General features: G+C 43.6%; 1 protein-coding gene across 2 annotated transcripts in view; it reads left to right on the plus strand.

Moving 5' to 3' along the window:
• LOC129823852 (microtubule-associated serine/threonine-protein kinase 3-like) overlaps positions 1-16654 on the plus strand; it is an 87305-nt gene extending 70651 nt beyond the window's left edge. For both annotated transcript variants that reach the window (XM_055882892.1, XM_055882891.1), the window contains 12 exons: positions 873-1038; positions 1787-1888; positions 2931-3053; positions 3852-3973; positions 5147-5328; positions 5869-5990; positions 6225-6416; positions 6758-6984; positions 7421-7543; positions 8027-8163; positions 8468-8655; positions 12379-16654. In XM_055882892.1, the coding sequence (XP_055738867.1) occupies positions 873-1038; positions 1787-1888; positions 2931-3053; positions 3852-3973; positions 5147-5328; positions 5869-5990; positions 6225-6416; positions 6758-6984; positions 7421-7543; positions 8027-8163; positions 8468-8655; positions 12379-13187 (2493 nt within the window). In that variant the 3' untranslated portion in view covers positions 13188-16654. The remainder of the gene's footprint in view (positions 1-872; positions 1039-1786; positions 1889-2930; positions 3054-3851; positions 3974-5146; positions 5329-5868; positions 5991-6224; positions 6417-6757; positions 6985-7420; positions 7544-8026; positions 8164-8467; positions 8656-12378) is intronic.
• The last annotated feature ends 156 nt before the right edge of the window (positions 16655-16810 follow it).

Raw genomic sequence — 16810 nt, forward strand, 5'->3', positions numbered from 1 at the left:
CTGTTCTATCTCTCTGTCTTCTCTCCATCTCTCTCTGTTCTATCTCTCTGTCCTTTCTCTCCATCTCTCTCTGTCCTCTCTCTCCATCTCTCTCTCTGTTCTATCTCTCTGTCCATCTCTCTCTGTTCTATCTCTCTGTCTTCTCTCTCCATCTCTCTCTGTTCTATCTCTCTGTCCTCTCTCCATCTCTCTCTCTGTTCTATCTCTCTGTCTTCTCTCTCTCTGTTCTATCTCTCTGTCTTCTCTCTCCATCTCTCTCTGTTCTATCTCTCTGTCCTCTCTCCATCTCTCTCTCTGTTCTATCTCTCTGTCTTCTCTCTCTCTGTTCTATCTCTCTGTCTTCTCTCTCTCTGTTCTATCTCTGTCTTCTCTCTCTCTGTTCTATCTCTCTCTCTTCTCTCTCCATCTCTCTCTGTCTTCTCTCTCTCTGTCCTCTCTGTCTTCTCTCTCTCTGTCCTCTCTGTCTTCTCTCTCTCCATCTCTCTCTGTCTTCTCTCTCTCTGTCCTCTCTCTCCATATCTCTCTCTGTTCTATCTCTCTGTCTTCTCTCTCCATCTCTCTCTCTGTCCTCTCTCCATATCTCTCTCTGTTCTCTTTCTCTCCATCTCTCTCTGTTCTCTTTCTCTACATCTCTCTTTTTCTCCATCTCTCTCTCTCCATTTTTGCTTTTAGATTTTTTTTTCACTCACTGTTCTTTCTTATTCTCTCTCCTTGATCAGATTTTTTCCATCTCGTTCTCTCGCTCTTGCTCTCTGTCTCTATTTGTCTCTCTCTCTTATACCTTCTCATTCTGTTAACCTACCTGCCCTATACTCATTTTATCATCCAATGTCTATTCTTAAATCCTCCCTTTTTCTGGTTGTCTGTCCCAGGTGTGTGGTACTCCGGAGTACATCGCCCCAGAGGTGATCCTGAGGCAGGGCTATGGGAAGCCGGTGGACTGGTGGGCTATGGGCATCATCCTCTATGAGTTCCTGGTGGGCTGCGTGCCTTTCTTCGGGGACACGCCCGAACAGCTCTTCGGACAAGTGGTCAATGGTGAGAGTCATCACATTAATGGGTTATGTTAGCCTGATTTAAATGCTATGCTATGTTTATTATTGTTTTAATCATTCACTTTGGTTTATCCAGGCTTGGGTAACGTGGCTCTGACTGTTCAAATAGATCCAGTAAATATGCACTACAGTTAGAAAAGCTAGAGGGTGCACCTCTTGTATTTAGCCATTGATTGCCAGTTTTGCATGGTGCTCTCTGTCTTTTTGACCCAAGCACCCCCTCTATCTTGTCTGACTCTGTGATAGGCACACAGTCCCAGGTGTCTTTCAATCATCTAGTCACTAATGTCTAGAAGAACGTCTCGTCACCAATGTCAAGAAGAACGTCTCATCACCAATGTCAAGAAGAACGTCTCGTCACCAATGTCAAGAAGAACGTCTCGTCACCAATGTCAAGAAGAACGTCTCGTCACCAATGTCAAGAAGAACGTCTCGTCACCAATGTCAAGAAGAACGTCTCGTCACCAATGTCAAGAAGAACGCCTAGTCACCAATGTCAAGAAGAACGCCTCGTCACCAATGTCAAGAAGAACGCCTCGTCACCAATGTCAAGAAGAACGCCTCGTCACCAATGTCAAGAAGAACGCCTAGTCACCAATGTCAAGAAGAACGTCTCGTCACCAATGTCACAATTCACAACGACCAGTCTGTTTGAATTATTGCCCGATGTTTCATGTTGTATTGTGTGTAATTTAGATGAAATTGTATTCCAAAACGTGTGTATTTCACAGATGACATTATCTGGCCTGAAGGGGAGGACACCCTGCCTGCTGATGCCCAGGACCTGATCACCAGACTGCTGAGACAAAGCCCCCTAGACCGCCTCGGGACTGGTGGGTGGCTTCTTTATTGCTTTTATAAAAATACATGTATTTATTTTGGTATGATGTCAGTACAGTATTATGTTAGGACACTTTAGAAGTATCTGGTTGAACAAGTCACTTCTTGGATACGTTTTTGAGACTTTTGAAGAAGTTATCACAAGATAGTTCTATTTAGGGACATGACCAATATCATTGCCACAGATCAATAAATACACACAATACAATTTAACATTTTTAACTAGGCAAGTCAGTGAAGAACAAATACTTATTTACAATGACTGCCTACCCGGCCAAACCCGGACGACGCTGGGCCAATTGTGCCCCTATGGGACTCCCAATCACGGCCGGATGTGATTCAGCCTGGATTCAAACCAGCGACTGTAGTGTCGCCTCTAACACTGAGATGTAGTGCCTTAGACTGCTGCGCCACTCGGGAGCCCCTTCAGATTACTGAAACGGTTCAATGTCATAATAGTTGTTTTAATCACCAAGTTGGTTTGATGAGATTAACCAAATATGCACCACCTAAAGTGATGTGGATTTGACTACACTGAGTGTACAAAACATTATGAACACCTGCTCTATTCATAACATAGACTGACCAGGTGAATCCAGGTGAAGGCTATGATCCCTTACTGATGTGACTTGTTAAATCCACTTCAGTGAAGTGCCTTTAAACGGGGTATAGTAGTAGGTGCCAGGCGCACCAGTTTGAGTGTGTCAAGAACTGCAACGTTGCTGGGTTTTTCACGCTCAACAGTTTCCCATGTGTATTAAGAATGGTCCACCACCCAAAGGACATCCAGCCAACTTGACACAACTGTGGGAGGCATTAGAGTCAACATGGACCAGCATCCCTGTGGAACGCTTTCGACACCTTGTGGAGTCTGTGCCCCGACGAATTGAGGCTGTTCTGAGGGCAAAAGGGAGGGGGGGGGTGCAACTCAATATTAGGAAGATGTTCCTAATGTTTAGTATATTCAGTTGATCATATTGATAAATAGTTTGATCAAATCAATGATACAATCATGCATCCCCATGTTACTCCCAGGGGGAACACCAGAGGTCAAGATGCACATGTTCTTTGTGGGTCTGGATTGGAACGGACTGCTACGACAGAAAGCTGAGTTTATCCCCCAACTGGAGACTGAGGACGACACCAGTTACTTTGACAGTAGGTGGCGAGCTTTACCACTCTCATTGGGAGTATTTTAAATGTGGTTGTGTACTGAAGTTATAAGTTGGTCCTAACCTCAGATCTAGGGTCAGAATTCCTTACCCGCCAGCCTAATCTTTATCATATGGGGTGATAAAATATCTGACCCAGGGTCAGGAGTTAGGGCCAATTTAACCTAATCTGTGTAGTATGCTGCTGCTCCTTTCTTGACTTGTATTTAGGGTATATTACTGGTACCTTTTCATAGTTTAAACTACTGGAATATTTACAAATGGTATGGAATTTTCATAACATTATAAAATATGTAAATTAAGATTTTAAACAATAAATTATGATGATTTTAAAATAGAATGACTAAGCTGTAAAACAGTACCCTAAATATAACCCATACATTTAGTGAATATCGTTTGTGTTTAAGATGAGAGTTTCAGCATTAAATATCCTTTATATTTTTTACATGCTTTTATTTATTTTACAATGTCAATATGTCTTTGTTGTAAATGTTTTGGCGCCAAACTGGTTGCGGAGTTAATTGAGAATGTCATTTTTTATTTTAGGCTATTTTCTCTTGAACCATAGGGTGTATCATCTTGAAACTCATGGACGATATGGACACAGATTAAGATTTTTATTTTATATGAATACATTTTTAAAGTATCAATGACCAAAGTTACCATAGATCGCCATAGAGTACCTGTTAATTACCAAAGTTACAAAATATTCTGGTAACTTTTGTAAATTACTGGTAGTTTTGCAACCCTACTTGTACTAATGTGTGTCCCTGTTGCTCTTCAGCCCGGTCTGAGCGGTACAGCCACCTGGATTCGGAAGATGATGACGATGATGATGAGACATGTGACGAAGATACGTCCCTGGAGCTCAAACAGTTCTCCTCCGTGGCACATCGCTTTAGCAAGGTGGGAAATGACGCAACATGTATTCCTATCGCTCAGATGTATTCTCTTCAGTTTATTAGGTACACCCATCTAGTACTGGGTCGTACCTGTTGCCTCCAGAACAGCCTACATTTTTCGGGGCATGGTGTTCAATCGTTGCTCAATTGGTATCAACGGACTTAACATGTGCCAGGATAACATTCCCCACACCACCACCACCACCACCAGCCTTTACTGTTGACACCAGGCAGGATGGACTCATGCTGCTTATGCCAAATCCTGACTCTGCCGTAAGCATGACGCAACAGGAACCGGCAATTTTTTTACACCTTAATTGTCCAGTGTTGGTGATCGCGTGCCTACTGGAGCCGCTTCTTCTTGTTTTTAGCTGATAGGAGTGGAACTCGGTCAGCTGAAATCCGTGACAATCCAGCTGCAATCCGTAATAGCCCATCCGTGACAAGGATCAACGAGTTGTGCATTCCCAGATGCCGTTCTGCAAAATATTTTTTCTGCAAAAGTCCTGTTCTATGTGCGCTATTTCTATATTTTCCGTTCTTAAGTTTCAATTTTGCGTCTTTTTACTTTCGGTTTTGTACACACCTTCTAACAACTGAAAATATAATATTTTTGGTAATTGAAAGGATATTTGTGAGGCGGCAGGTAGCCTAGTGGTTAGAGCGTTGGACTAGTAACCGAAAGGTTGCAAGATCGAAGCCCCGAGCTGACAAGGTAAACATCTGGAGTGTGAACCTACAGGATGGTAGCTCTCCAGGAACAGGGTTGGAGTGTGAACCTACAGGACGGTAGCTCTCCAGGAACAGGGTTGGAGTGTGAACCTACAGGACTGTAGCTCTCCAGGAACAGGGTTGGAGTGAATATCTACAGGATGGTAGCTCTCCAGGAACAGGGTTGGAGTGAATACCTACAGGATGGTAGCTCTCCAGGAACAGGGTTGGAGTGAATACCTACAGGATGGTAGCTCTCCAGGAACAGGGTTTGAGAGCCATGCTCTACACTATACATTGGTTGTTTTGTCAAATAAAGTGAAATTAGGCTAACTATAATAATTTTAGCAACCAGGATATGCCGGAGGGATTTCTGCATATTGCACCCTTAAAAAACATGCTTGTCATTTCACTGAGCTTTTTTTGTGACCTTTTCTCTGACCCCTGACCTCTTTGTGCCCCCCAGGTGTACAGCAGCACGGAGCACCTGTCCACGTCAACGCCATCCAATCAGAGCCTGTCGTCGTCGGACCGCAGCCACAGTGAGGAGAAGGAGGAGAGGTGGGAGGGGAAGGGTGTCCTCTCCCCAGGAGAGGGACACAAACACGTGGCCAGTGGGGACCGGAGGACGGAGGGCCACAGAGGAAGGTGAGAGACAGAGAAAGGGCCTCAGACTACACTATGTTTGGTGTGTACTTGTGAGACAAGTTTAGCTCTAGCTAAAACATCGACAGAATTCTGCTACATTTGCCTTTTATATACCTAGAAAAAAGGGTTCCAAAAGGGTTCTTTGGCTGTCCCCATAGGATAATATTTTTTTGGTTCCAGGCAGAATCCTTTTTTGTTCCAGGTAGAAAGAACCCTTTTGGGTTCCATATAGAACCGTCTGTGGAAAGGGTTCTACATGGAACCAAAAAGGGTTCTCCTATGGGGACAGCCAAAGAACCCTTTTAGCTTCTAGATAAGCACCTTTTTTTCTAACAGTGTGTGGTTATAAGGGAGAAATCACACTGAAGTCCATCTATTGAATACATGCACACATTTCAGTTAAATATGAGTTAGTGGGTAGAAAGTGTCGTTCTTGAATCCCTTGTAACATAACCAGATCACAACTACCCTTTCTCTGTAAGTGTGCCCTGTCCTGTCCTTGTTAACTTCATTCTGTTCTCTTTCCCTCCTGTCCTCTAGCCTGCGTCCCAGGGCCTCCTCCAGTTCGTCACAGTCAGAGAGAAGTGCCAGTCCGCTGGTGATGAACAGCACCCAGAGCCTGGACACCATGCCACGCTTCGCCATCGCAGCTGAGGAAGAGGGTGAGTTTAGATTGCACTGGTTCACACACACATGTGTTTAGGCCTATACCCACAGACACACTGTCATATGCGTAAAGTAAACACCCACACAGATTTTGTGTATATATACACACAGGCTATTTGTACTGGGCTTACATTACTAAAAGAGAAGAATGCCCACACTCTTGTGTGCACTGTTAGACATTCACTTACCCCCCCACCCCTCTCTCTCTTTCTATCTCCCTCCTCTCTCAGACGGGGTAGTGTCCAACTTGCGGCGTATCCGTCTCCGTAGTAACAGCACAGGCACGCGGCCCTCCTACAGACGTGGGGCGTCCCGCCGCATCGGGCACCAGCTGGACACCCCCGAGAAGCCCAGGCCCCCAGCGGCCTGCAAGCTCCCCAAGTCAGCTTCCATCTCAGGCCTGTCCCTCATCATCACCCCAGGTAAATTAAACCACCAGAGCTAGCTAGCTTGTACCAGTATACTCAGATGTTAAGAGAGGTCAAGTCTCAAATGGTACCGTATTCCTGGTAACATACATTTCTGTGGATTGCTTTTGGCCAGAGCTATGGCTAAAAGTTGCTGTTTATATGGGCCAAGCATTTGAGATGCAGCCACTGACTCTATTCAGAGGTTAGCATAATGCTAACAACAACAACACCACTGTATTGTGTATGTAGCCTACAATGCCCTGTAACCTATATGATTGATATGCTTGTACTGACTTTGTTAAATTCCCCAAGAAATTCCTCAATCCTAACGTGTTCTCTCTCCATACCCCCAGATACCACGGACGGTCTCCCCAGCAGCCCCAAGTCGTCGCTGTCCCTATCCTCCAACCCCTCGTCCCGAGACTCGTCCCCCAACCGGGGAGACCTGTCCCTCAGCATCACCAGCCTGCGCCCCCCCGTGGTCATCCACAGCTCTGGGAAGAGGTTTGGCTTCGCCCTGCGTGCCATCCGCGTCTACATGGGGGACTTGGACGTCTACACCGTGCACCACATGGTCTGGGTAAGTGTTCTTGCCACAGAATTAAATAGATCACTAGACAACATGACTACAGGATGGCCATCTTGGTCAGGGACATTTTTATGGAACAGGCCACTCAAGTATGTATCTCTATGGTTCCTAGTACTGCTGCAGTATTGGGACTTGGTTTTACTGTCTGGTTGAACTATCTGTGTGGTCTGGTATTGGTTTGTGTTGTTTAGTTATTTCATAATGTGTAATATTTGTTTATAGCAACACTTGTTCTTTCAAATACCACATGTCTGGCTGGTTTTAATCCAATGGCATTATTGTTAGCTCGCGTGCCAGTCTGTTACGGTTTCTTCTTTAGCCAATATATTATTTAGTCTTGTTTTACATTTTGTTTCTGAAAGCATTGATACATGCCAAAGCAGTCAGGGTTACATTCTGGTTGGTTATTCTTCATGTGTTCCTGTAGTGTGTGGAGGAGGGCACTCCGGCCCACGAGGCGGGCCTGAGGGCTGGTGACCTCATCACCCACGTGAACGGGGAGTCGGTCCAGGGGCTGGTGCACACTGAGGTGGTGGAGCTGCTTCTCAAGGTGAGACCCACTGGAAGAGAACCATCACGCTTTCCTGATATTCCTTCCTCTCTTTGTTTGGTCTCTCTGTCTCTCTCTGTCCTTCCTATTTACCTACCTTCCTTCATTCTTTGCTACCTTCTGATATAAACAGCATGACTACATTTTGTCCCCAAAAATGACAAAGGAAACAAGACGGGAGGATATAGCCGGTTAACGTTTCAGCACAAGGCCTTTCTCAAGACCAGTCTCTCTAAAAAGAAACCCCAAGAAATTCCTCAGTCCTTATATTGTCCCTGTTCATATTAACCCCACTGCAGTCGTCCCTTTCCCTGTCGTCCAACCCCTGTGACAGGTGGCCATGTTAGACCCTGTTACTTTCACCTGTGCAATTCTGTTACAAATCAGTGATCACCGTTCTATAAGCAGGAAATATATATTCCATATGCAATAGAACATTTGGACATTTGGTGCCCAGTAAACCAATCGCCGTTCTATTCCCAGAGTGGCAGCAAGGTGACCCTGCAGACCACGGCCCTGGAGAACACCTCCATCAAGGTGGGCCCAGCCAGGAAGACCAGCTACAAGAGCAAGATGGCCCGACGCAGCAAGAAGAGCAAGAGGAAGGACGGCCAGGACGGGTAAGAGCAGAACATTACAGGGCTCTCCATTTATATGAGGAACAGTTACTCCAGTCACCGCTACTGTAGCACCTGCTATCTGGGTGTCATGGCAGATAAGACAAAAAGCTCTCCTCTATTGGGTGCCTTTTGTAAGAAATATTAATTCTGTGCCACAGAATACAAACATTGGCATGTTTTGCGTTCACATAATCATATATCAGAGTATTATAAAAATCATCTAATACCCAATCGGTCTAATAACTGATTGGTGAAACCCTGTATACCCACAGCCTTTATATTGAATCCCATTTCTCTCCTGTAGTAGACGACGTAGCATCTGGAAGAAGCTGTCCAAGCACACCCCTCCTCCCATGCAGAGCAGTCGCAGTTTCTCCTCCGGCTTCCAACATTCAGTCTCCTCCAGTGACAGCCTGTCTGGCTCCCCCACCCAGAGCCTCTCGCCTGGGCCCTCCACACCCTGCCGCTCCCCCGCCCCCGACCAGTCTGGAGGTGAGTTGCTAGCTAGCCTCTTTATTGGATCGAAACTGGGCCACCATTTTGTGCCGTGCATAATTTTGTGTTGGTAAGTGGGCGTTTGACAATGTTTCAACCCTTGTGGTAGACCAAGTAAATTTGTATTTGAGGAAACGTGTGTTATGCCAAAGTTTTGGATTTAATGGCATACAGTACCAGTCAAAAGTTTGGACACAACTACTCATTTAAGGGTTTTTCTTTATTTTTACTATTTTCTACATTGTAGAATAATAGTGAAGACATCAAAACTATAACAAATCAAAATAGATTTTATATTTGCGATTCTTCAAGGCAGCCACCCTTTGCCTGGATGACAGGTTTGCACACTCTTGGCATTCTCTCAACCAGCTTCATGAGGTAGTCACCTGGAATGCATTTAAATTAACAGATTGTGCCTTGTTAAAAGTTCATTTGTGGTCTTGAGCCAATCAGTCAGTGGTGGGATACAGAAGATGGGCTTATTTGGTAAAAGACCAAGTCCATTTTATGGCAAAAACAGCTCAAATAAGCAAAGAGAAACGACCGTCCATCATTACTTTAAGACATGAAGATCAGTCGATCTGGAACATTTCAAGAACTTTTAAAGTTTTGTCAAGTGCAGTCGTAAAAACAATAAAGCGCTATGAAGAAACTGTCTCTCATGAGGACCGCCACAGGAAAGGAAGACCCAGAGTTCCCTCTGCTGCAGAGGAAAAGTTTATTAGAATAACTGCACCTCAGACTGCAGCCCAAATAAATGCTTCACAGTAACAGACACATCTCAACATCAACTGTTCAAAGGAGACTGCGTGAATCAGGCCTTCATGGTCGAACTGCTGCAAAGAAACCACTAATAAAGGACACCAATAATAAGAAGAGACTTGCTTGGGCCAAGAAACACGAGCAATGGATATTAGACCGATGGCAATCTGTCCTTTGGTCTGATGAGTCCAAATTTGAGATTTTTGGTTCCAACCGCCATGTCTTTGTGAGATGCAGAGTAGGTGAACGGATGATCTCCACATGTGTGGTTCCCACTGTGAAGCATGGAGGTGGTGTCTGGTTTGCGCTTAGTGGGACTATCATTTGTTTTTCAACAGGACAATGACCCACCACAATCACCAGACCTCAACCCGATTGAGATGGTTTGTGATGAGTTGGACTGCAGCGTGACGGAAAAGTAGCCAACAAGTAGGGCTGGGCGGAATACTGTATTTTACTATATACCGGTATTTATGCACGGACCAGTTTGGGATTTTACTTTACCTTCTATAACGGTATTTGAATGTTTGGTTTGTTAAATGTGATACGCAGTGTATAATGTCCCTTTTTATTGTTTACTGCGCTACTTGAGTCATCCCGCTCTACTCTCTCTCGCTTTCCACACAGACCTAGTCCCACCCCCTGTCACTCAAGGAGCACATTTGTTGTTGTTTGACCGCAAGACACTTTCATTCAGTCTGCATGGTCAGTGCAGCACATGCAACAATGTTGATGACGACGATGTTGTTTTCACTTTGAAATTAATATAATTCCACAAGTGTTCTATAATTACAATATTAGTTTGTGTTTCTTACATCTGCGAACAGCTAGTTTGTATTTTCTTAGCAAGTTAAGCTAAATTGTGTTAGCCACTAATGCTAATCACTGTTTAGCTAGCTTGCTGACTAGCTAATAAAAGTACTCAGTCAGAGCAAACGTAGCTAGCCTGATACCAGTACGGGTGGAGGCAACAGTATCTTATGTTGGCTATATGAATAAAGCCAAAGATTATAGGGTCCCCTAGGAAACACTGAACATCGCTTTGGTTCCTACCCTGTTACAATAACTCGTCCATGGCATTTTCATTCGTTGTCATGCCAGACAACACTATTCAAAGTGCCCACTATTATTTATATTCTAACTATAGAATTATAATAAACAATATATTTCCATGATTCCAAAAGTTCCCAAGTGTTTTGATCTAAATCACAATTGCAACATTTGGTTTAAAATAAGGCCTAGTATTATTTTCCCCATATCGTAGCAGTGTGGAAATTAACTCAAATGAGTGCAGATTTATGGAAATGCAGGAAATTATTTTAGGTTGAAGTTGAATTGACTAGTATAAAACAATCCAACTGGAGAAAGACCCATTGAAATAATTTTGAATATACACTACCGTTCAAAAGTTTGGGGTCACTTAGAAATGTCCTTGTTTTTGAAAGAAAAGCAAGGCAGAGTTGCAAAGAAAAAGCCATATCTCAAACTGGCCAATAAAAAGAAAAGCTTAAGATGGGCAAAAGAACACAGACACTGGACAGAGGAACTCTGCCTAGAAGCCAGCATCCCGGAGTTGCCTCTTCACTGTTGACGTTGAGACTGGTATTTTGCGGGTACTATTTAAGGAAGCTGCCAGTTGAGGTCTTGTGAGGCGTCTGTTTCTCAAACTAGACACATTAATGTACTTGTCCTCTTGCTCAGTTGTGCACCGGGGCCTTCCACTCCTCTTTCTATTCTGGTTAGGGCCAGTTTGCGCTGTTCTGTGAAGGGAGCAGTACACAGCGTTGTACGAGATCTTCAGTTTCTTGGCAATTTCTCACATGGAATAGCCTTCATTTCTCAGAACAAGAATAGACTGACGAGTTTCAGAAGAAAGGTCTTTGTTTCTGGCCATTTTGAGCCTGTAATCGAACCCACAAATTCTGATGCTCCAGATACTTAACCAGTCTAAAGAAGGCCAGTTGTATTGCTTCTTTAATCAGAAGAACAGTTTTCAGCTGTGCTAACATTTTCTAATGATCAATTAGCCTTTAAAAAATGATAAACTTGGATTAGCTAACACAACGTGCCATTGGAACACAGGAGTGATGGTTGCTGATAATGGGCCTCTGTACGCCTATGTAGTCATTCCATAAAAAACCTGCCATTTCCAGCTACAACAGTCATTTACAACATTAACAATGTCTACACTTTATTTCTGATCAATTTGATGTTAATGGACCAAAGAAATTGCTTTTCTTTCAAAAACAAGGACATTTCTAAGTGACCCCACACTTTTGAACAGTAGTGTATGTGTTGCCACCATAGGGTCACGCACTACTCATAAAGCAAATGTAGAACTTGTATTAATCAAGAACATAAAATACAGTCAAAAATTAGAAAAAAATACCATGCTATGATATTTTGGCCATATTGCCCAGCCCTACCAACAAGTGCTCAGCATATGTGGGAACTCCTTCAAGACTGTTGGAAAAGCATTCCAGGTGACACTGGTTGAGAGAATGCCAAGATTGTGCAAAGCTGTCAAAGGCATAGGGTTGCTACTTTGAAAAATCTCAAATATAAAATATATTTGGATTAAACCTTTTGGTTACTATATGATTCCATATATGTTATTTCATAGTTTAATGTCTTCACTATTATTCTACAATGTAGAAAATAGTAAAAATAAAGAAAAACCTTGAATGAGTAGGTGTGTCCAAACTTTTGACTGGTACTGTATATACACTACCGTGCAAAAGTTTGGGGTCACTTAGAAATGTCCTTGTTTGAAAGAAAAGCATTTTTTTTGTCCATTTAAAATAACATTTCTGTACTGTATGTCATACAGAAAAAGTTTAGGATAACATTTATTGTAGCTATTATCAAAAGGTTATCAGCACTAAAGTGAGAATGTTTGTTTGATTTCTGCAATTACAAAGCAAAGGCTTATCTACATGTTCTTCTGTTCTCTCTTAGACTCCAACTCCCCCCAGAGCTCTTCTCCCTGCTCCAGCTCTCCCAACTCCCCCGTCCCCCAGGCCCGTCCCAGCTCCCTCCACGTCCTGGGCCGCTATACCAAGGCAGGTCGCTGCAAGTCTACCAGCAGCATCCCCCCCTCCCCGCTGGCCTGTATCCCCCCTCCGCAGCCCCTCTCCCCCCAGTGCTCTCCTTCCTCCCTCCCCAGCCTTTCAAAGGGCCTCCACGGCTTCCACGGCAAGACCCTGTCCCCTCCCACCATCGCACGCCATTCTGTGCGCCCCCGCAGCGCCGAGCCGCCCCGCTCGCCCCTCCTCAAGAGGGTGCAGTCGGCTGAGAAGCTCTCAGGGGTGTACCATGGCGACAAGAAGGCCTACGCCACCCGCCGACACACCATGGAGATGCCCCTGTCGGAGGGGGAGGGGCTAGAGGACCTGGAGGATACCGCCACAGGGTTTGTCTGTGTGGGAGAACAACATGGCCGCCAGGGCCTTTATCTGGGCGGTCAGAGAAGCCACAGGGAGTCGGCCAGCAGCGACCACCGCTCCAATGAGGTGGTGGTGATGAGGAAACTGGCCCTGTCTGAGAGGAGGGACTCCTTTAAGAAGCAGGAGGCGGTGCAGGAGGTGAGCTTTGACGACCCGGAGGAAAAGGAGGCCCAAAGCCCTGCGCTCCCCATCAGGCAGCCGCGCTTCAAGGCGTCGTGGATCAACTCGGCTCAGTCCGACTGGAGCCTGGAGGTGGCAGGGCGAGGAGCACAGGGTACAGCAGCGCAGAAATCCAAGCCAAAGGAGAAGGAGGGGTATTAGCCTAGCGTTGCTCCAATAAGGTGAAAGGTCTAGGTAGAGTCACACCCTAGACTAAGGTTACATACTCTCTGACCGGCTACTGTACCGTATATGAAGGGCTTGCATGTTTATCCGCGAGAATATACTCAATTGGCCTGAGCCAATTGAGGCAACTGGAGGGAGAGTACAACAACAACAAAAAGACTTCACACGGTTGAGTTACAGTATGCATCGTACCACACTCGAAACTGTTGAGCCAAAATTGGTTTAATCCCTCCCACCTTTGGTTTTAGGTTCACTGTAGCACCTGTAACATTTTTGTACTTTGTAAATACCTTTTTTTATGAAATAACCTATTTATTACTTTTTATGTTAATTTTATTTGTTTCAGGCTGATTATGACTTCATTTATTGGCCCTTATTTGTGACAATGTCACAAATTTGATGCGCCCATTCTGTTGTGTGAATGGATAGAGACATGAGGAAACTCCAAGTTAATGAACTAAATTAAGAACAAAGATTTGGATGTTGCTTATAGATGCAGACAGCCGATGAATAACATGTTTTCTCCCATATCTGTTAAATTGTTTAACATTCTATTAGTATTCCAAAAGTGTTTCATGACATGAAATATGGCTGCTGATTCTGTCTGATCAAAATAGGCCTTTCAAACATACGTTGAATGTTTATGTACTTAGTGTGTCCAAGCCCTTTAATTCAGTGCCGTCTTTAACACACTAGAACAATAATGTGGTAGTAATGATTCATGGTCACAGGGATAGTGAAATAGTGCCCCCGTGCCAAAGCATGGATTTCTCATAAGAACCCTTCTAAATAAGAGGTACTGTACATAGGAAGCTTCATGATTGAGCCCTGCTGCCAAGCCCTGTCAATCATTCCAGTGATGTCATCAAATGGATAAACTCCACCGATTTCTTCCATTGGTTTAAATCACAAAATGATTGACGGGACACAAAATAAAGAACGCTTCGTTCTGCCAGTGCTACCTTTTTGATACTAGATTGTTGGTGATCCTGCAATACCATACTAACCTGCTTGTTGAAGCAAGCTACCCTACAATGTAATCTAGCGGAAGAGTGTATTTGCACAGGTTAGGCGTTTTCCCTGAACACTGTTCTCATTCTTTTTCAGAACTCTTGTTTTCCGTTTGTATTTTAAGAATTGTGCGGTGTATGTAGGAACTTGCTCGCTGTGCTGTTTTTTTAAAACAATGTTATATGAATGAATGTTTACATTTTCGGGTCAGATGTGTACTGTATGTGAACTTTTTTCATCTTCACTGTTAAAGGGGGCAATCTGCAGTTGCTCCATCCATTTTTGGACTTTTAAATTAATTATATGTACCCATTGATTCTTGAAGATTATAATTTATAAAAGCCTCATGAGCTTAGTTCAACTGTAGTTCCCCATCAGAACCCAACATATAAACTTGTTTTTCTCCAGAGGTTGTAAACAAAATAAATGTTAACAAACCCTGTAAAGCCTCAAAACATGGTTAAAACGATTTATTTTTTTGATATCATGAATTTTAGTAGTTGCATTTCTCCAGCCCATTCTTCAGCTTTTTACTAAAACAGTGGCGGGGAAAAGAGTACGCTTTGTTATTGTTTCAACTGCTGTTTGGCCCTTTAAATTATTTAAAAAAAATGTACCCCTTTTTCCCTCCCCAATTTCGATCTTGTCTCACGGCCGGTTGTGACACAGCCTGGGATCAAACCCGTGTCTATAGTGACACCTCAAGCACTGTGATACAGTGCCTTAGACTGCTGCGCCACTCGGGAGACCCCCTTTAAATTATTCTGAACAACGAATGACAGGGATCAGCTGGATTCCAACAGAAGCCCTGAAGGACAAAGAAATTAAACTGTGTTTTGTATAGTTTGATATGGAAGCAGTCTTGTTGCATTGTTAATACACCTATGCTGTTTACGAACACCATAACTAACCTAAACGGAAGTTGGCATTCAAGAACAACAGACTTGATAGAAGGGTGAGAGATTTGAAGATGTAGGCAATGGTTTGGCTGTCAACATTGTATACTGTCATTGTTTTCTTCTGCAACTATCGAATGAACAACCAAAATTCTTCCACTCGTGGTTATTTCAGATAAACTGTTATATTAGGATGAACTGTCTTACTGTATGTCAGATGATGTTAGGAACATGTGTTTCACAGTTGGCTGGGGATATGGGAATATTGACCAAGTTAAAATACAAATAATAATTTGTCACCAACTAATACTTTTTTTTAATTATTTTTTTTTATCCCATTTTCTCCCCAATTTTCGTGGTATCCAATCGCTAGTAATTACTACCTTGTCTCACCGCTACAACTCCCGTATGGGCTCGGGAGAGACGAAGGTCGAAAGCCATGCGTCCTCCGAAGCACAACCCAACCAGCCGTACTGCTTCTTAACACAGCGCGCCTCCAACCCGGAAGCCAGCCGCACCAATGTGTCGGAGGAAACACCGTGTACCTGGCCCCCTTGGTTGGCGCGCACTGCGCCCGGCCCGCCACAGGAGTCGCTGGAGCGCGATGAGACAAGGATATCCCTACCGGCCAAACCCTCCCTACCCCGGACGACGCTATGCCAATTGTGCGTCGCCCCACGGACCTCCCGGTCGCGGCCGGCTGCGCCAGAGCCTGGGCGCGAACCCAGAGACTCTGGTGGCGTAGTTAGCACTGCGATGCAGTGCCCTAGACCGCTGCGCCACCCGGGAGGCCCCCACCAACTAATACTTGAACAACTGGAACAAGACAGGATAACAGAAGGTCAGAAATCTAAAACGTATCTACTTTTTAAAATTGATATACTTTATTAGTACTTGAAACAAATAAGTGTGATTTTTGTGAGAGTATAATAAAATAGGTCATTCAATTCAAAATGGATTTCCCAGATCTTGATGTTGTCAAAGTGTGGTCCCTTTATTGGAAATAATACTGTGTCCTCATGCTAGGCATTTTTCACTGAACTGAATAACTAGTCGTTATATTAGTCAGATGTTGTTTTCATGGTCTTGCTTGCTAGAGAATTTATCTGATTCTTTGATTGCAAATATATGACCCATTCTGCACTTTTACACTGTTTAATGTAACACAAGAAAAAAAGACACTGGTTCTGAATGCACCCAAATTAGTGTGTAGTTTTACATAACTGAAATGTATTCATTTAGTGGTCTTTGATTCAACTTCAATAATAAAACGGGGTGAAAGCCTGAGGTGCACGCAGAATATAACCAACTGATTACAACTACCTTCTCATATTTTTCCTGATGTATGATAAATGGGATATCTGTAATGGTCAATTGTAATCCATAAATATAATTAATGTTTGTTTTGTCTTACCTTGGTGGCCCTCAAACTTCATTGTATATTTCCCAAACTGGTTTCTGTTGAAAGTTGGTGTGAAATTCATTTTCTCTCAATTGTCTAACAGTGTTTGAAATAAATGAATGGCAGAAGAATAATATGAAGTGTACAGTTCTTTTTGGGACTTACATCTTACATTTTGGAGAAGCACATTCACAACACTAACAACTATAGAGGCTTATTGTGATCAAATGTGTATTTCTCTATTCAAAACATATATAGTCTGTAACAATAAGTATTCACATCTGAAGGCC

The sequence above is a fragment of the Salvelinus fontinalis genome, chromosome 26, assembly GCF_029448725.1.
Source record: "Salvelinus fontinalis isolate EN_2023a chromosome 26, ASM2944872v1, whole genome shotgun sequence".
In the NCBI taxonomy this organism is placed as follows: domain Eukaryota; kingdom Metazoa; phylum Chordata; class Actinopteri; order Salmoniformes; family Salmonidae; genus Salvelinus; species Salvelinus fontinalis.